Source organism: Ornithorhynchus anatinus, chromosome 2 (assembly GCF_004115215.2).
Source record: "Ornithorhynchus anatinus isolate Pmale09 chromosome 2, mOrnAna1.pri.v4, whole genome shotgun sequence".
NCBI classification, from domain to species: Eukaryota; Metazoa; Chordata; class Mammalia; order Monotremata; family Ornithorhynchidae; genus Ornithorhynchus; species Ornithorhynchus anatinus.
Genome location: NC_041729.1, coordinates 19,242,093 through 19,262,852, shown reverse-complemented (window position 1 = coordinate 19,262,852; position 20,760 = coordinate 19,242,093). Strand labels below are relative to the sequence as shown.

Sequence of the window (20,760 nt, the reverse complement as noted above, 5' to 3'; positions counted from 1 at the left end):
CCTAAAAAAACCCGCTCTTGACCCCACTTCCCCCTCCAGTTATCGCCCTATCTCCCTACTACCCTTCCTTTCCAAAATCCTAGAACGAGTCGTCTACAATCGATGCTTAGAATTCCTTAACTCCCATTCTCTCCTAGACCCCCTCCAATCTGGCTTCCTTCCCCTCCACTCTACCGAGACTGCTCTCTCTAAGGTCACCCATGACCTCCTTCTTGCCAAATCCAATGGCTCCTACTCCATTCTAATCCTCCTTGACCTCTCTGCTGCCTTTGACACTGTCGACCATCCCCTCCTCCATACCTTATCTCACCTTGGCTTCACGGACTCTGTCCTCTCCCGGTTCACCTCTTACCTCTCTGGCCGGTCATTCTCGGTCTCCTTCGCTGGCGCCTCCTCCCCCTCCCATCCTTTAACTGTTGGAGTTCCTCAAGGGTCAGTTCTTGGCCCTCTTCTGTTCTCCATTTACACTCACTCCCTCGGCGAACTCATTCGCTCTCACGGCTTTGACTACCATCTCTACGCAGATGACACGCAGATCTACATCTCCGCCCCTGTCCTCTCCCCCTCCCTTCAGGCTCGCGTCTCCTCCTGCCTCCGGGACGTCTCCACCTGGATGTCGGCCCGCCACCTAAAACTCAACATGAGCAAGACTGAGCTCCTCATCTTCCCTCCCAAACCCGGTCCTCTCCCAGACTTCTCTATCACTGTCGATGGCACGACCATCCTTCCCGTCTCTCGGGCCCGCAATCTCGGTGTCATCCTTGACTCGTCTCTCTCGTTCACCCCACACATCCTTTCCGTTACCAAGACCTGCCGGTTTCACCTTTAGAATATCGCCAAGATCCACCCTTTCCTCTCCACCCGAACGGCTACCTTACTGTTACAGGCTCTCGTTATATCCCGGCTAGACTACTGTGTCAGCCTTCTCTCTGACCTCCCTTCCTCTTCTCTCGCCCTGCTCCAGTCTATTCTTCACTCCGCTGCCCGGCTCATCTTCCTGCAGAAACGATCTGGGGATGTCACTCCCCTTCTTAAACAACTCCAGTGGTTGCCTATCAACCTCCGCTCCAAACATAAACTCCTCACTCTAGGCTTCGAGGCTCTCCATCACCTTGCCCCTTCCTACCTCTCCTCCCTTCTCTCTTTCTACCGCCCACCCCGCACGCTCCGCTCCTCTGCCGCCCACCTCCTCACCGTCCCTCGGTCTCGCCTATCCCACCGTCGACCCCCGGGTCACGTCCTCCCGCGGTCCCGGAACGCCCTCCCTCCTCACCTCTGCCAAACTGATTCTCTTTCCCTCTTCAAAACCCTACTTAAAACTCACCTCCTCCAAGAGGCCTTCCCAGACTGAGCTCCTCTTCTCCCTCTACTCCCTCTGCCACCCCCCCTTACCTCTCCGCAGCTAAACCCTCTTTTTCCCCTTTTCCCTCTGCTCCTCCACCTCTCCCTTTCCATCCCCACAGCACTGTACTCGTCCGCTCAACTGTATATATTTTCATTACCCTATTTATTTTGTTAATGAATTGTACATCGCCTCGATTCTATTTAGTTGCCATTGTTTTTATGAGATGTTCTTCCCCTTGACTCTATTTATTGCCATTGTTCTTGTCTGTCCATCTCCCCCGATTAGATTGTAAGCCCGTCAAACGGCAGGGACTGTCTCTATCTGTTGCCGACCTGTTCATCCCAAGCACTTAGTACAGTGCTCTGCACATAGTAAGCGCTCAATAAATACTATTGAATGAATGAATGAAAGAGGTCAAAGCCTCTCCCTCAGGCAAGCAAATGGCCTAGCTTACAATGAGTTCTGATCACCTGGACAGAGGAAGGGTTCAACTTCCAGGTCCCATGGATGCTGTTGTTAGATCCTTGACTTCTAAATAGGTAGAGATGGGTATATTAGATGTGTTAAACACGTGTCTTGTATCTCAGCAGCCAGGAAGTCTGTCACTAGGCTTGCTTAATCATAACTTAAGAACGTTGATATGTTCTAGTGTCTTGTCTGTCCTGGAATGTTTTGTCTCTCTTGGGCTTGGCATATCTCAGGGACACCATTCAAGATGTACTTGATGCTCATCTTAGCCTTTCTTATTCTATTTAGGAGTAGGTTCAGGGAGTGGCACCCCACCCTGAGTCTATTTATGAAGAGAGTAACTTTTAAGCATAGCCTATCAGTCATAAGTTCCCCTACACTCTGTTCCCTTCTGTCCCCAACCTAAGAATATTAACACTTCTTATTACTCAGCAAATCAAACATCTGTTTGAACCTCTTTGTAACAGACTTCAAATTCCTCACTGAAAATTTATATTTGAGTGATTGCTACATCCTCCCTATTGGGTTTTCTTCCCACAATAGTATTCAACTTTTATATTCACCAGAAGATTTTTGTAGCTTTCTTTTCCTAAGCCCCCAAGGAAAGCTGCCCTTCCAACCCTGGATGTGGGGAAGGGAATCCTTTACTATCTAAGTTGATAGGTGGCTCTTAGCCTGTCCCATGAAATCAGAATCCCAGAAGACAATCTACTGAAAAAATTGGATTCAGCCTCCCGGAGTTGAACTCTATCCACTCCATTGGGGTCACAAAGCCCCTGTAGTAGCTCTGAGAGAAGTATCTCTAAAAAATTTCACTTATGGTCACTTACTTGAAAATACCCTGGGTGGGGAGTCCAGGGGGTTGTTTTGGTTCGTCCATTATGTGCCTCCTGTTTCAGTAGCCTCAATCCTACCACCTACGTAAATAGGACCAGCTCTGGATTCTGATGTTTCTGTAACCATCTTTGGAGAAGCAAGAGTTGCAACCTTTGTCCTCCAAAGGTGCATAGAGATACCAAGGGAACATGCCTGCCCTCTCCCTTCTTTTAGGAATGGGGCCCTTTTTTGTGCTTACTTCAGTCAGGGTCCATTGGGAAACCCGAGAGAAGAAGGATTCTTCCCCACCCTCCTCATGGGAATGTGGGCAGGGTGGAGCTTGACCTTTCTTAGTTCAGAATACCTTCTATTTAAGTAGGTAACCCCTCAAGCTTTACAAGGATGAATTCACAGAGGTACCCAGAAGCTACTAGAATACTACACACTACTTGTTGCAGTAAATATCCCTTGCTTCATGCAGGCAGTTATTTTCTATTTATAATGGGTAGGCATGTAATATTCTATTTTGCTAATTAGTTTAAATAATTAGCCATCTGGGACTGAGTATCTTCAACTTTGTTTCAAAGACAATAACCCAAAAGTTTGAGCTGCATTCCTGGAGACAGTTTATCCAGGTTTCTGAACACATAGCTCAAGTTATTGGATATCAATAAGCCTAACAGTGTGCCAACCCTTGTGCAAAATGCTGGGTAAAATGCAAGATAGATACAGTCCCTATCCCACATGGGGTTTACAATCTAAGAGAATTGCCTTGGGTCTTTTAGGCAGTAAGGATCTGCACTATCCTGGGTTCCCAATATTCCATTTTTTATGTTTCCCCTGGGGCCAGTAGAATGTTTGTCTAATAGGATTGAGGGAGTGTCCCAATCCCTTCAGTGTTCCAGGGCTGTAGATGAGATAGCTCCCTATAGGTAACACCTCCCACCACACCCCAAGCTTCCCTAAACCATAATAGAAGTGACTGTACGAGATTCACCCTCTTTTCCCAGTTGCTTTAAGGGAATGGGAGTGAATTACCTCTACCTGAGACCTGCAATGAGTACACATTTTGTACACATACTTAACCCACGCACTATTTATCCCACCCTGTCCTGTGATTTTAAATTGTTTGATTCTCCTGAAACGTTTACTGGTATTTGTTTTATCATATTTTCTTGTTTCGGCTTCAGAATTTAAAAATAAGGGCATTTCCCTAATATAATTTGGCAGTGTTAAACGACAGAAGGAAGTTTTAAGATCCTAGACTGTTTCCATCGACTCATAGAAGCAGTCCCTGAGACCATGCTACTGCTACTGAGAAAGAGGGTGGGGGCTATGAAAACTGTAAAAAGAACATATGAATTGCTTTTTTGCCTGTGTTAGTGCAGCAGCTTGCAGCAAGACTAGAACTGGGCCAGAACTGATTCTTGTTGCAACATAGAAACACACTCACTACTCCACTGGCCATTTTGCTGCAGAATAGGGTCAGGAAGGGTGAATTGCTGGTTTACAGGCCTCTCCACCCACCTCAGTATCTAACATTGTCTTGAAAATCACCTCCTGAACTTTGCCAGCTTCACTCTGGGGAGGAGTGCACTCCATGGCACCAAGTGGTGTCACATGAAAAGTGGAATGGGTGGAGAGAAGCAAGGCTATTACCTGTCTGAAGAGCTGGGGCAACCCTTAATGATAAATATGCACATACAACTGCAACCTTTCTTCCACTTCCTAGGGCAAAGGAATTGGGCTCATCCTTATTTAAGATAACAATGAGAATCTATCACTTATGTTAGCAAGTTAAAATTATGTTGTTAGCCAGTAGTTTAGCTTTCCTGTGCTTGCTTATAACCACACAGCAGCGTGGAGGGATGTGATTCATTTAGTCATATTTATTGAGCGCTATGTGCAGAACACTGTAGTAAGCGCTTGGAAAAGTACAGTACAGCAATAAAAACAGTCCCTGCCGACAACGAGCTCACAGTCTGAATAGCAGTGTGGCCTGAGGTTTCTCCTGTTCCTGCAGCGTATTTTCCAAGTGCTTAGTACAATGCTCTGCACATAGTAATCGCTCAATAAATACAGTTGAATGAATGAATATTAGACTCTACACTGAGTCCCAGCTATTCAGGTAGTTTTGCACTTTGCAAAGTTTACTCTTTGAATAGTCCTGTACATTCTCCAGGCTCCATCCTGGGCTTGCTGGTGTCACTCACTGATCCAGAGCTGATGCTAGGGACTGGGGAGGTGGGAAGGCAGTAATTTACGGAGAGTTTGGGTGGGGATCAGCCCGTCAATCAGTATGTTGTGTTTTTGAACATATAATCAGATACTTTGGATTTTTGTCAACGGTTGTGGAGTCTTAAATTAGTAGTTTTAAGTTAAAACTACTAAATAGGTTCTCAGTTACCTGGTTGAAATAAAGCGGGAGAAGTAAGAAAGCAGATGGACTTGATTAGGAGTGTTGAGGGAGAAAATTAAGGGAGCCTGGACAGTAGATTGGGGATAAATTGAGGAGGGTGGGAAGGGGTGATGGAGCAAAGCAGAGGATTTGTGGGTCTGTGCCCTTGCATGCAGATAACTAGCTTTGTAATGTATGTCAATGTACATTGGATGGAACGAACCATTTTCATTTCCTGCCTCTTAAGAGGTATTCTGAGCTCCTAAAATATTTCCCACCTGCTTTGAGAGGTAATCCATGTTATAGTTTATTGATTAATTATATGCTGTGTTTTTGACTGCCTTTATCAGTGGGCATTTTTTTAATTGGCATTTTTTAAGCACTTTCTACATGTCAAGCACTATTATAAGCATCAAGGGAAATACAAGTTAATCAGATTGGATACAGTCCATGTCCCACATGGTGCTCACAGCATTTATTCAGCATTCACTATGTTCAAGAGCAATATAACAGTTTAAGAAAATGAAATTGTAGAAAACACTGGCCTTAAGGCACTGACAACCTTGGGTAGAAAGCAGAGCAAGATTCCTCACATGAACAACATGGAAATAAAGAAAAAGAAATATGCAAATAAGAAAATGGCCTCTCACCAAAATGATGGACATTCCCCTAGAGAATGGTGGATGAGCATTACTAAGGTCGCATCTCCAAGAGGCCTTCCCCGATTAAGCCCTCGTTTCCCCTGGCTCGGTCTCCCTTCTTTGTCATCTGTGCACCTCTATATGGGACCTTAGGACACTTGATATTTTCCCCAACCCCACAGCACTGATGTGCATATCTTTAAATTATATATAGTAAATTACGCATATTAATATCTGCTTCCCCCTTTAGACTGTTAGCTCGTTATGGGCAGGGAACCTGTCTGCTAATTCAGTTGTAGTCTCCCAAGAACCTAGTGTAGTAAGCACTCAGTAATACAATTGATTGAGCCTCTGTCTTGAGACTGCAGGGATAAGAACCTGCATAAAGTAATGGATGGTAGTGCTAGCGTGTTTGGGCAGCATCAGTTGCCCTCTAATCACTGCCAGTCACGGTCCCACTTGGGCACAGGGTACAACCAATGAGCAGATGGGGAAGGAGGCAAGTACATGTGATGTGTTCACAGGTTTACCTATGTGAAAGACCCATTTGTGGCTGAAGTAACCACAGCATTATGCCGATGCTGTGCAGTAGTGCCATGACCCATCAGACGATTGTCAAGGTAGCCACCATGGGCTTGGCTGCTTACTGAACCCAACTGTAGCACCCCTCCCATTGGTCCAGGATGTGAAATTTTCTAAATTTTATGAAATGTTCTATACTAGGAGAGTTTAGCCTACCCTCAACTACTGCAGGGTAGACCTAGTTAATAAGGTGGTTCAGAAGTGAGGGAACCCCAGGCCACACTTCACATATCTATCTGTATTGTGTCTATTATACATCTATTGTGTCTCCCTTGTCCCTAGACTGTGAGCCTCATATGGGATGGAAACTGTTTTTTTGGTTGATTGGTTGATTTTGTTTTGCTTTTTAATGGTATTTGTTAAGCGCTGTCAAAAACTCTTATGAGCACTGGGGTAGATACAAGTTAATCAAGCCAGATACAGTCCCTGTCCCATGTGGGGCTTACAGTCAGGAAGGAGAATAGGTATTGAATCCCCAATTTGCAGTTGGGGAAACTGAGGCACAGAGAATTGAAGTGATTTGCCAAGGGTCACACAACAGGCAAGTGGCAGGGTTAGGATTAGAACCCAGGTCCTCTGGCTCCCAGGCCCATGCTTTATCCCCTAGGCCATATTGCTTCTGTCTACTTGTATCTACTCCAGCACATAAGGTAGGTGCTGAACAGGTTCCATTTTAAAAATGGTAGGAACGGCTGACTGATATTAAGTGAGGGTTTTTCTCTCTAATTTAACATTTTGAAAAATCGCTGTTTAATGTATTTCTCCAAATAAATTTGAGGAATGCAACAGAATTACAACCTTAGTCCTGTGGCTTTTTAGTAGGATGTAAAATTACAGATAGTTCATGAAATCACATTCTCTGGGACATGAGGACAATGCAGGTCAGCACAGTTTCTGAACTCTGTGGTTTTTGTCTTTAATCTTTATCCAGACCATGAAAATTATATGACTAGCCTGTTAGTATTAAATAAACATTTCAGTTTGTAAATCACCTTTATGTCTTTCTTCCACAGTAAGGGGTTCAAAGCCTGGTAAAAATGTCCAGTTGCAAGAGAATGAGATACGAGGATTGTGCTTGAAGTCTCGAGAAATTTTTCTCAGCCAGCCTATCCTATTAGAGCTCGAAGCACCTCTTAAAATATGTGGTAAGTTTTGTCATACTGTACCTTTAGTTGCTAGACTGATTATTTAATTTGGATAAATGACTCAGATATGTTAATGAAGAGGTCGGTTACAAACAATCAAAAAACAAAATACTTGCATTTTATATTAATGCTACAGTCCAGTTATGCTAAAAAATAAAGAACTAAGGTTTAGTTTGCAAGCGGATGGAATGCGAATGTTAAACATTAATTCTTCAAGCCAACCAAGGATTACTTTGAAGATGACACATTTAAACCAGCTAGCACACTGGCTACAGAATCTATATATATTTTTTTATTTTACATTAAGATTACCATTGACATTAACTAGAAGAAAAATCAAAACTAGAATAAACTGTAGGGCATAGTATTCCTTTGTGCTATGTGCCAATCTAGATTCTAAGCCTAAGAAGACACTCCCATAAACTTCCATTGACATTTTGAAAACTAAAATCATTTGGAAATACTGCTGATAGACATCAAACATGGAATGATGCCATTTTATTAACTGGAAAATGTGTGGTATTGCTCTTTTCCTTCCCCCCCACCCCTCCACCCCTTGCAAAAAAAAAAATTCTAATCCATTTAGGGTTAATTTCTTCGGGTGTTAGACTGTTTGATTCATGAAAGATTAAATTAATCTTTAAGTCCAGTTGATTCCTCTTTACCAATGGAATACGCAGATTTTCTTATCAATAAATATTTGAGTATCCATCATATGTAGTACTATCTTAGTTGCTGATCATTTTTTCATTATTTCAGGCAATGAATACAGTTTTTTAGCTGTACCACATGAAATAAGCAACAAATGTTTTTTTTTTGGTTCTGTAATAGTGTCTTTCAAGTTAAAACATTTTGACTAAAAAACTGAGTGGAGAGGCTGTTAATATGACCATATTTTATGAGAGCTCTTACCTTTTAGGTGATATCCACGGACAGTACTATGATTTGCTTCGACTCTTTGAATATGGTGGTTTCCCACCTGAAAGCAACTACCTGTTCCTTGGAGATTATGTTGACCGGGGGAAACAGTCCTTGGAAACCATCTGTCTTCTTCTGGCCTACAAAATAAAATACCCAGAGAATTTTTTTCTTCTCAGAGGAAACCATGAATGTGCCAGCATTAATAGAATTTATGGATTTTATGATGAATGTAAGTAATTGAAGTGGTGTTCATTGGGGGGGGGGGGAGAAATTAATTCCCATTATAGTGACTGTCAGTTGCTAGCATTGTTACAAACTGTTTTTAAAGGTTCAGAAACTAGTTTTGGATGATTGCTATGGATGAATCTCAGTCTTTGAGTCTTTTGTGGTCTGATCAAAATAGAGTAGGCCTTGTATCATTTTTTCTTCTTTCACACTGCACTCGGTAATCAGATACTTTTCCACACAATTAAAAATTTTGATTAATAAATAAATTGTACTTAATCTGGTGAAGGAATATTTGTTTTGGTGTACATGGTTGTTTAAAAAGTGTCAGATGCTAGCTCTGTTTAAGTACACTGAAAAGGAAAGGTAAATGGATGTAAACCTATTTAAGTGAGTTTCACATACATTTATGTACACTATATATATGCTAGTTAAAACCTGATGGAACAGTTGCTTGATTTTGGAGCCTTGGTCTCGTGATTCCTCCAAAACCCTATGTATTTTCTTCCCCCTCATACAAATAAATTAGATATTTGTTAAGTAAATGGGGTAGGTACAATGCAATCAGATCAAACACAGTTCCTGACCCGTATTAGGGTTACATTCTAGACGAATGAAGAACACATACTTAATCCCTATTTTATAAATGAGGAAACTTGAGAAGTCATGTGACTTGCCCAAGGTCAGCCAGGAAATCATATTTATTGAGCACTTACTGTGTACGGAGCACTGTGTTAAGCATCTGGGAGAATACAGTACAGCAGAGTTGGTAAACATGTTCATTGTCCACGGGAAGCTTACAGACTGGAGGCAGGGATGATGGAGGCAAGAAATGGGGCTGGGATTAGACCCCAGGTCTCATGATTCCCAGACCTATATTCTTTCAATTATGCCACATTAGACTGTCTAGTCCCTCTCTCTCCTTTCCCCCACTTTCTTGTCACTCATCTCCAGGATTCACTTCCAACTCCTGTGTCTTTCCTCCACTGCTTCCTTCATGTTTTTTTACTTTCTGCTGCCTTTGTAGCAGATGCTTCTTGTTACCCCACTGCTGCTTCCCTTCTCTCCGTCCCTCCCACCCCTCTATCTTCCCGAGAATCCTTTAATACCAGATATCTTGATGGTGCTTCTTTAAACCCCTGGAGCCAGCGGTAGTATCAGATGTACTTTTCATAATTCCACTGGATTACCTTGGACCAGTGATTATCAGGGTGATGGGAGATTTTGTCTGTTTCTGCCTGTCTGAACTGTCCTGCAAATCAGTACTGGTGTTACTATTTGGATCAGAGTTCTTTTCAAATGATCATTTTTAGCACCTGAAACTAGCTGTGAATTATGGATGTTGATTTCTCCATTCTTAGTGTAAACTAAATTCACACTGGCAAAGTGTAATGTATTCCAAGGGTGAAGCATCTGTTTTGAGCAGTGGAATGAAAGTTGGGATTTCTTACCAAGATTTGCTGTGTTTAGATTGTTCATGGGTGGTGCAATATTGGGCTGTTAAAGCTGCTGTTGCGGTTTTTTTAGAGGATGGGAAAATACGTTTCAAAGGAATTGCACATCACTGTGTTCTATGGTTGCCAGTTCCATCACTGATACTTTTAAGTGCATTTTAGTTTAAAGGATAAACTTGCAGTATGGTTTGAGGTAGGGAAGCAGCATGGCTTAGTAAATAAAGCACATGTCAGGGAGCCAGAGGATCTGGGTTCTAATCCCAGCTCTGCCATGTGCATACTGTGTGACTTGGGGCAAGTCACTTAACTTCTCTGTGTCTGTTCATCTGCAAAATGGGGATTCAATACCTGTTCTCCTGCCTACTTAGACTATGAGCCCCATGTAAGACAGGGACTCTGGTCTGTTTAACTTACATCTACCCCAGCTCTTAAAACAGTGCTTGACACATAGTAAATGCTTAACAAATATCTTAGAAAAAAGTATCCAGACCGCTGTAGACATCTTGGAAATAAGATGATTTAGTTTTCCAAGTCACAAAATGCCTGGTTCTGGAAAGCGTTGCAATTTTGGTCCAGATTGGCTTTAATTGGAAGAATATGTTCGAAATCTGTTGCAAATTCTGTTCATATGAGGGTGACTTTTCTCTCTCATGGGCAGAAATTTTGATGTTAAATCTTTCCCTTGTGTGTAGAAAGTTTGACCATCAAATTTGTGTCTTTTTAAATCAAAGTTGTTTTACTCATCTTAAATTCTTCTTTCTAGGTAAAAGAAGATATAACATTAAACTATGGAAAACCTTTACCGACTGCTTTAACTGTTTGCCTATTGCAGCTATTGTGGATGAGAAAATATTCTGTTGTCACGGAGGTAAGTCTTGCTACTGAAGTTTGTGTGAGTGGCAAGTAACTCGGGTAAGCTTACATTTGTGTTAAACAGTTTTATAATGTTATGACTGACATTCTATCAAGTTAATTTTCATTCTTCAAAACCTGCATTATTCTTATGTCTTGCCCCACCTATGTTCTTCATTCTAGAGCATTTCAGTAAGTAGTAATAGTATTTGAGTGTCCACTGAGAGTGCAGTGTATTCAGCACATGGGAAGTACAAAATGGAGAAATTACTCATTCCCTGACCTCTATGGACGGGGAATCAGGTATAAAAAATATACAGATAGAGGGAGGAAAAGTAATTGAATGACATACAAAAGTGCTCAAGATGAGTTTAAATTAATGGCTAAGTGCTGGAGATTGCAGGGGGTTCAATTTGGGGTGTGGAACTAACTGGGAAAAGTTTGTTGGAGGAGGTAGGATTTTAGGAGGGCATTCAATTTGGGCAAAAGGAATTCCCAGCTGAAGGCAGGAGAGATAAGTAAGGTAGTTAAGATAGCTTAGGAAGAGAAAATAGAGTAAGCTGTAAAGTAAAAAGTGAAGAGCAGAAATGTAAGATGAGGTGAGTTTATTCTGGATAAAATGGTCATGTTTAAAGAGCCCTTTTGTTATAATTTGTAGCTTATTTAATTTTTTAAATGAAACTTTAGAGAAGCTGCATGGCCTACTGGAAAGAACATGGGCCTGGGAGTAAGAGGACCCTTCTCGACAGGTCTTTCAGAAAAGTTAATCCTTGGGTCTAAAGTTGGAAAGAATCAGACATAGACATGTCTTTTTTCAAAGGTTTGTTCATGGGTCTGAATTTGAAGCATGTGTAAGTTTACTATGCTAATAGCATAAAAATGAAATAATGTACAGTTTTCAGTTCCAGGCAGAAATGAATGCATGAATGCAGGAGTGAGGGAGGCGCCTGGCTAATCTCTGTGGGCTGTCTACATGGAACAAGATTGAGTTGGATAGGTGGAAGCAGCAGACAGAAGCCAGAAGTCAGGCTGCAGCTGGGACCAGAACCCAGGCCTGGGGTTTTAATTGATAATTATGTACATTGCTCAGCATGTGGGTTTTTATTACTGTATCTGTTTCCAACCAGCATGACTTATCATTGACTAAACAGGTTTCCCAGGCTCACCGAGAGGCTGAAAAAGATCTGATCTTCTAGGTCATGTCCTATTTATTAGGCTGTCCAGTTTTGGAAAACCTGTTTCCCATTTATTTTGCATGACATATACTGAATATAAGCAGTGATATGCTTATCGGAGTAGTGATATGCTACATATGAGAATAACTATTTTAATCATTACTCGGGTAAAATTTTAAACTTGGGTGGCTTTCATCTAACATTTAATTTCTAAATGAGAGAGTTTCTCATTGGGAACTCAGTGTGAGGAAGAAAAATATTATTGTTAAGTTTCTCAAGTATTTATTCTTTTTATAGGTTTGTCACCAGATCTTCAGTCAATGGAGCAAATTCGGCGAATTATGCGCCCTACCGATGTACCTGATCAGGGTCTTCTTTGTGATCTCTTGTGGTCTGACCCTGACAAAGATGTTTTGGGCTGGGGTGAAAATGACAGAGGAGTGTCTTTTACATTTGGAGCCGAAGTTGTTGCAAAGTTTCTTCATAAGCATGATTTGGATCTTATATGTAGAGCCCATCAGGTAACTCACCTTTGCATTTGTCATGTACTTTTAAGAGCAAGTATGAGTTTGATTATGTGCAGGGAATGTGTTTGCTAATTTAGTTGTACTCTCCCGGGTGCTTAGTATAGTTCTCTGCACATACTAAGTGCTCAATAAATACCATTGATTAGAACCATTTGAATAGTAATTGAGAAATTGTTTTTGCTGTTTTCGTACTTGTTCATATTCCCAATAAAGCCTTTTTTGTTTTTTCCCTTAAGGTGGTTGAAGATGGATATGAGTTTTTTGCAAAGAGGCAGTTAGTCACTTTGTTTTCAGCTCCAAATTATTGTGGAGAGTTTGACAATGCAGGAGCCATGATGAGCGTGGATGAAACTTTAATGTGCTCTTTTCAGGTATAGTGTGTTGAAATTCACTGGGATGTATATTCACTTTCCTAAGTATTGACACTTTTTTTACTTATCCATGTATATTGGTGTTGGTTGTCTGAAAGCAGTTAATCTAGGTTCAGACTCTATTGGAGTTTCCAAAACTGTAGGTGAGGGGATAATTAAACTCCAGTTGTAAACTGGGAGCTTGGAGTATCTTGGCCCCCGAGTCTAAATGTGTCCTTAGGGTTATGGAGGGTTCTTCAAACTGGGGGTTTATGTGTACTCTCTAAGAGGTTCTACCTGAATTATCTTTTCAGATTTTGAAACCTGCAGAGAAAAAGAAGCCAAATGCCAGCAGACCTGTAACACCACCAAGGGGTATGATCACAAAACAAGCAAAGAAATAGAGGTCAATTTGACATTGCCTAGATGGGACTTGTATAATAGTATATAACCTTCATTTTTAAAATTGTAATGTGTACTGGTCAGCTTGCTCAAAATAGATTTGTGTTTGTGGTTTATTTTTTGTTTTTGTTTTTTCATTTTTGATTTAATGGAGTACATTTGCTGGTTATAACAGCAACTGAGACTTTTTCTGCTCCCTAAAAGTGTTTTGTTTTGTTTTTTAATTCTGTATTCCATTAAAAACAACTTACTCTCTGTCCAGGTTTCAGCAATACACTCCACAGCAGTCTATCCTGACATCAGGGATGGCTGTTTAACTGTTCTTTTGATTCTGTACAATCCATGCATAGTGTAAATGCTGCTTTTTTCCCCTTTAGGTTCTAAAGACAGCACTAGTGTACTAGGAGACTAGAAGTGTGTTACTGTCATGCAATGCATACTGTTTTTTTACAAACCACTGTGAACTTTTTTTTTTACTTTAAAAACTTGTTTTAAAGGGATTGCTTTTTTTCCTCAGTGTCTTGTCATGTACAAACTAGTTTTATTGCTATCAACATTAGGAATAACCTTCAAACTTGCCAGCATCACTGGTATGGTGTATATTTAATTAAAGCACACTTCCCCTACCACATACTTTAGATGACAAAGCCATTATTTTAAATGTTTGTGACTTTCCTAAAGCCAAAGTTTCTGTTGACATCTGAATTGACGCAACCAGTGAATACAACTTGGGGTGGTTGTGTATGTATTCCTTCCTCTTGGGGATTTAAAAACAAGTTTTGACTTTGAATAGTAAGAATGCTGTACTGTTGTGCTGTTAATGACTTTAATGACTATAAGGTCAATGATGTTTTATACTGTTTCCTTATGGCCTATTCATTGAGTAATATTTTTGCAGGGTTAGGCCTAGACCTGTCCATTCAGCACCTATAAATTATAGAAACACAAGTGTTCTAAACAAGTGATGAGTTGTGCTTTCTTTGGCCTACAGGCTTTATTCTGCAATGAAATCAAGAACATGGCTTGTAAAACCAACCAAATAAAGGAATTAACTTATTTTACTGTTCCACCAATTTATACAAAGCTCAAACAATATCTATGACTTTTTTTAAAATGAAACTAAGATCTGTTAAAGAAATCTGTTTGAACAGATGACAGTGTACAGTACCATGTGGTGAAAACTAATTCAGACTTATTAAATGAAGAACTTGTTAACTCTTCTCAGTGTCAATTTTATCAGCACAATACACACAGAAAAACTGTTGATAGCATATTGAATAGATATTAAATAATAAATTGTTCTGGAAACCATGTGGTGTCATTTTGGATTTGTCTCTGACCTTCAGCTGAATCTGTTATCTAGGAAGCATATAAATGCAGAAATTTACTCCTTGGGAACAGTAACCTAAGTCATATTTTAGTTAAAATGTATCCTGTTTTATTCATTCAGGGGGATCATGTGAGTTTCTTTGAAATTAGAATGAGAAAGGCAATTCTGGCCTAGTTTCAAAAACTTAACACGAGCCCACAATTTTTCTGAGTGTTTTCCACTATGTGGCCCTCAGCTAATTTGATATTTAATATATTGGCCCAGTTAAATATCAGCAAGCATTGGAAAATAAAGATTCCCAAAGAAAAAAATCATTAGAGCTGAGGGAAGGGAGAAGAGTATTCAAAGCTCCATGAACAGATTGTCATCCATGCTGCCTAAAGGCATGCCTTGGGGTTGATATTTAAAGTCTGGATTCAACCAACCTTACAAGTACTCCTGGGGAAAGTATCGGAGGTGATCTGTGGCCATTCTGGAAGCAATAGCTGCCCCTCCACTGTTGAGCTACCTCTTGCGGCACTCCTTGAGAGGCAAAAAGCAACTGTGGAGCCAGCAGTGGGATAACAGCAGCCAAAGTTGCTAAGAGAAATCTGCTGCTCTTGCCTTCTCAGAATTTGTGGTTCATAGGTTGAGGGATCTTTTCATACAGTGCTCCCAGAAGAGGTAGGAATTCCAGGGAATCAGCAGCAGTAACAAATGAAGCTTTAATAATTGTGGAATTTAAGCACTTACTATTTGCTAAATGCTGGGGTGGATATAGTCTCTGTCCCATATGTGGCTCTTGGCCTAAGCGGGGGAAGAAGAGAACCAAGTATTTCATCCCTACAATACAGATGAGGGAATTGAGTCAGAGAGAGGTTAAGTAACATGTCCAGGGTCACCCAGCAGGCAAATGGCAGAGATGGGTTTAAAATGCAGATCCCCTGACTCCCAGTCCCAGGTTCTTTGATAGGCCGTGACTGATTCTGTTCCCCCACCTGTTTGTCAGCTGTTTTCATTGTGGCTGTACCTCTCCCTCTAATCTAGGGAATGTTCCAGTGTTGGTCTGAATTAGAGGATTACTTAAAGTGAAACATTGAGGTCACAGTGGTACAGTGTCTCAAAGGGTTGACAATTCTTCATGGAATTGGAGTCTCCTCTAACAATGTAGGGTGGGCAATTTAATCCAGATTTGTAGGTCTGGAAAAAGAATTCCTTCATGAGTTCTTGATCCTCAAGTCTTAAGGGTTAAACCTCATCTATTATTTCTCAGTGGGAGACTACCATAAATTTGGTGTCTAAAGGTCACACTGCCCACTGTGCCCACAGGAAGCAAGAGCCATGTGGTTGTACTTACCCTCCAGAATGTGACAGTGGAGCCAGTTTTGATCTGATCATGTATCATAATACCATACTTAGATAATTGTCCCAACTGCATATTATCCCCACTCCATTTTTAAGGAGGAAATAAAAGATTCTCTTTGCACCAAATGATTTTAAACAGGCATACCAGGAAAGTGCAATTGAAATAAGATCCAGTCAAATGCCCTATCATTCTCTTCCATCTCCCCTCCTTTATTTTCTTTTTTTCTCCTGCTCCCCTTATTACAAAACTTAGTTTTTATTTGATCCCTGTAATAGTCTCACTCCTGCTGTGTGCAAAAATTATGCAAAAAGTGTGAGTTTATGCAGATAAATATGGTAGTTATTTTTAAAATGCTTATATACCCACCTGAACATAAAGTATAAAGATCACATTCTACAGGGCTTGTCATATAGTAAATGCTTAACAAATACCACAATTATTATTATTATTTGAGGTGACAGTCCATTCCCAGCCCTAAAAAGTGAATTTGTTAAATGGCATGTATTGTTGGTGCATTACTTGTTAAGAATACTGTGACTACTTGGTGGTATGTAGAGGACAATGAAAATAATTAGAGGTTTGGAAAGCAGTGTCTTTTAGAAAAGGCTAAGTAATTTGGGGTTACATAGCTTTAAAAGCAAATTACTTTTCATGTGAATAAAAAGGATACTGATCATGTATTCACAATTACCATTGGAAAGAGCAGAAAAAAAATGACCTAAAATCAGATAAAGAGCAGAGGAAATTTTATTGATTGCCACAGTGGAAGGTATAGTGCCCTCAGCCTGTGTTGAAAGAATAGCACCCCAAGGCATAAAATTAACCCTGTCACTGTTAAGTAATGAACAAAATGCCAGTGGCTCCATGTAAACTAGGTGCAAAATCCTTTTGTAGTAGGTAGTTTGAAAATGAGTGGTAAATGAATAAGGTTCTTTCCCAGACTGGGTTAGGGTGTAGTTCTGTCACGAAGGTGGATGAGATTGATTTTGGTCTTATTAAGTCTTAATTGTTACCATCTTAGTTGGTAGGTTTCTCTGCTTACTGAAAGTGGAAACTTCACTGTTCAGCCGCAGACTCTCTGGATGAAGCTGGTGTGACTATTTTCGAGAAGCAGTATGGCCTAGTGGCAAGAGCACGGGGTTGGGAGTCAGAGGATGTGGGCTCTAATCCTGGCTTGGCTGCTTGGCTGCTGTGTGACCTTGGGCAAGTCCCTTAACTTTTGTGCCTCAGTTACCTCATCTGTAAAATGGGGATTAAGACTATGAGCCCCGCATGGGACAACCTGATCACCCTGTATCTACCCCAGCGGTTAGAACAGTGCTTGGCATGTAGTAAGCACTTAGCAAATACCATAATTATTATTGTTACTAATAATCCATGAAAAGTGTCTTTGGGAGGAGCCTGGGCAATGTTGAAACTTTGATCAGATCTCATCCTTCTCTTCAGTGGCTATATGAAGCATCCAAAAGGTTTGGATTTTGTAAATCTCTACTTACCATACATGTGAGGGTGTGCGTGGTGGCCTTCATACTTAAATTCATCCATGAGTTCCAGTGTCACTGAAACAGAATAATGTGGGGCCCACAGTTGTTCCTGAAAACACAAAGGCTGACCTTTGCAGTGGGGTCACATTTGTCACTTGCAGCTTTTGACACTGTTTTCATCTTTTCACTAAGTATAGAACTCATACTCCATACAGCAGAACCACGCCTTCCTTCCATGCACCATGGAAGGGTTCATGGAAGGAAGGAAGGCGTGGTTCTGCTGGTCCTTAGCAGCTGACTCCCAGCTTTGAGCTTTTGATTCCTTCCCCAATAGCCATTCCTTGTACAGCAGCTGCTTGGATAGCCTGCTCTTGTCCATTCATCTCATGTTTCCCATTCAGCACAACTGTGTTGTGATGAGAACAACTTCAATGCAAGGAAATGACTTGGTTCCAGGGCTTTTTGATCAATCTATCCGTGGTATTGATTGAACACTTATTATGTGCAGAGCACTGTTCTAAGCACTCAGGAGAGTGCACTACAACAGAGTTGTTAGGAATGAACCCTGCCCACAACAAGGTTACAGTAGAGGGGGAGACATCATATAAATTTATAATATATAATTTAAAGATAGGAAATTATGTGCTGTAGGTTGGGGGGCGGGGGGCGGCAAAAGCAATTATATTTGAACGTAGAGATGTTCCCTGCCCACAAGGAACTTAACGGTTTAGGGGGGAGACATATTAAAATAATAGATATGTATGTAAGTGCTTTGGGGCTGAGGGTGGGGTGAATAAAGGGTACAAATGAGTAGAGGCCATAAGTGAGGCTTATGGAGCTGCTCAGGGAATTATTTTCCTTTAACAAGACTTGACAATATTCTAGGATCTACACAGCAGCATTCATCTACCTTTTGTTCACTTTTCAGAATTAGAGTACAAGTCAAACTTTGATTTGTAAGGAAGACATCAAATCCAGAGATAACCTCATGATAATGTACTACGATAATGCTTCTGTTTCCTTTTACTCTACTGTAAGTATATTGCTGGAAGAGTTGATGAGAGACCATCCATTCAGCTCCTTATCTCCAAGGCTGACTACACCACCTGTGATGAAGGTTATTATGATAAATTGTGTTTTACATCAAGATTTCACTTCTGATGCTTGAAAATCGTCTCTTACTTGGAAGGGCATTCAGCTCTGTGGATTGCTGTCTTAGTTATTTCTTCTCAGCAGCTGGCACGGGAACACCACCCAGCTTCGGATTTCTTTACTGTCTGTTTCAGTCTGAAACAGCAGTACAGGCCCAGGACTTGAACGTAGTTAAACTGGCCATAAAAGACAGCAGAGTGATAATTAGCTACAACTTACAGCAGTACTACTGATTGGAGCCATCACAGGTTTAGTGCATTATTTGGTAAATTAAAGACAAGCTGATGGAAATTTTTGAGCTCATGGACTTTAAAAAAAAATAACTACAAGATCATTGTTTCTGAATCCTGTTTACTATTGACATTATTAGTAACTTTCTCTCTGATTTTTCAGTATTTCCTTCTCATATGCTACTAGTACTTGGGTCAGGAAGTTTGTTATCTCAGCCTTACCAGTATTATTAATACCATTAATTGAGAAGCAGCATGGCTTAGTGGAAAGAGTCCGGGCAGGGGAGTCAGAGGACATGAGTTCTAATCCTGTCTTTGCCACATGTCTGCTATGTGACCTTGGGCAAGTCACTTCTCTGTGCCTCAGTTATCTCATCTGTAAAATGGGGGGGTCAAGACTATGAGCCCCAAGTGGAACGAGGACTACGTCCAACCTGACTACCTCGTATCTGTCCATGCTTAGAACAGTGCTTGGGACATAGTAAACACATGATGTTTTATAGGAAGAAAAACAGCCGAATCTAAAATCACGAATGCCTTTTATTCTACTCAATACAACAGCAGCCCAGTAAAAATTCTTGTGTAGTGGATCTGGCCCACACACCAATTGTTTGGAATACAGTTTTTCAAGTGAACAGTAAACTGATCATTATGTTCTTGGACAAGTGCTGCTTGACCTTTCCAGAAAGCTAAAAGCATGTAGGCTTGTTTGCCACTGGAGGTTGAGGGATAAATACCATCTTTATCTCATACACTGCTTCTAAGAAATGTATTCTTTAGATGGTTGAAACTATGTGGAAGGTTAATGTGCCTGGGCTCTCCCTAATACAGTTGTGATCATGCTGAATCTTCTCTCGGAATGCCCACCATCTAACACTTCTAAACCACAGAAGACTCAGGTGCACTGTGGTCAGGGACAGTGTCTACCAACTCTGCTTATTGTAAAGTCCCAAGCACTTAGTACAGTGCTCTGCACACAGTTAAGCGCTCAATAATTACCATTGATGATGTTAATCATGAAGATTGGAGGCCTGGTCCTCTATGAGAGTTGCATTCTAACAAAATCTCTAGTTGGTATAATGTTCTCCCAGTCAGTGAGATTTATTGAAGGCTAACTGTGTGCTAAGCACTAGATGGAACACTTGAAAAAGTACAATGCCACATGCATGCTCAAAACAGTTTATAGCACCACACCCTGAGGCCAACAGAACATTTCCCGATTCCCAATCACATTCTAACCAAATACATATTAAAAACACACATCAATAAATAATAGGGTGTTTTATCAAGTGCTTACTCTATGCCAGGAAACGCTGGGTTGGATACAAGCAAATTGGGTTAGAGATGGTCCCTGTCCCACATGGGGCTCACAGTCCCACTCCCCATTTTACAGATGAGGTAACTGAGACTCAGAGAAGTTAAGTCACTTGCCCATGGTCACACAGTAGACAAGTAGGGGAGCCACCATGTCCTGACTCCCAAGCTCTATCCACTACACCATTCTGCTTCTCTCAGACAGCACTGAGTGTACACCAGTATGTCCTCCCTAGTTAAAATGCAGTTTTCCCTGGGTTCTACTTTGGTTGAGAACTCTGGGAAGGTCTGTTACAAAGTACATCCAGCTACAACAGAGAGTCGGTGAGTCATTCCCCACTTGCTTTTCCTCAAAGATGACAAACGAAATGAACTCGATGTTACCCAGCCAAAGGCTTTATGGTGTGGTGTGATTATGAAATTGTGCTGTGACCTAGTAAGAATAAGCAAGAAGCACCAGAAACATTATGTACCTTTAATTTCAAACTTGGGGTTAATTAATAGTGCTTATTTAGGGTGCTTAGTAACAAAATGTTCTGGAAGTTAGAAAATATATCTTACAGTTTTAAGCCCCTTGAACTTTGATTTCCTAGAACAACTGTAA

The 20,760-nt window shown here is 40.9% G+C and overlaps 1 protein-coding gene across 3 annotated transcripts in view; it reads left to right on the top strand.

Annotated features, from left to right (window-relative positions):
* PPP1CC (protein phosphatase 1 catalytic subunit gamma) overlaps positions 1 to 18,631 on the top strand; it is a 32,879-nt gene extending 14,248 nt beyond the window's left edge. The window contains exons 2-8 of one of the 3 annotated variants that reach the window (XM_007655337.4): positions 7,264 to 7,395; positions 8,315 to 8,545; positions 10,759 to 10,863; positions 12,320 to 12,543; positions 12,786 to 12,920; positions 13,214 to 13,274; positions 18,389 to 18,631. In XM_007655337.4, coding sequence (XP_007653527.1) covers positions 7,264 to 7,395; positions 8,315 to 8,545; positions 10,759 to 10,863; positions 12,320 to 12,543; positions 12,786 to 12,920; positions 13,214 to 13,274; positions 18,389 to 18,420 — 920 coding nt within the window. In that variant the 3' untranslated portion in view covers positions 18,421 to 18,631. Of the gene's footprint in view, positions 1 to 7,263; positions 7,396 to 8,314; positions 8,546 to 10,758; positions 10,864 to 12,319; positions 12,544 to 12,785; positions 12,921 to 13,213; positions 14,613 to 18,388 lie in introns of those variants that run through there. The other 2 variants (XM_001505962.6, XM_029056580.2) reach the window with 2 other exon arrangements.
* Positions 18,632 to 20,760: the final 2,129 nt, after the last annotated feature.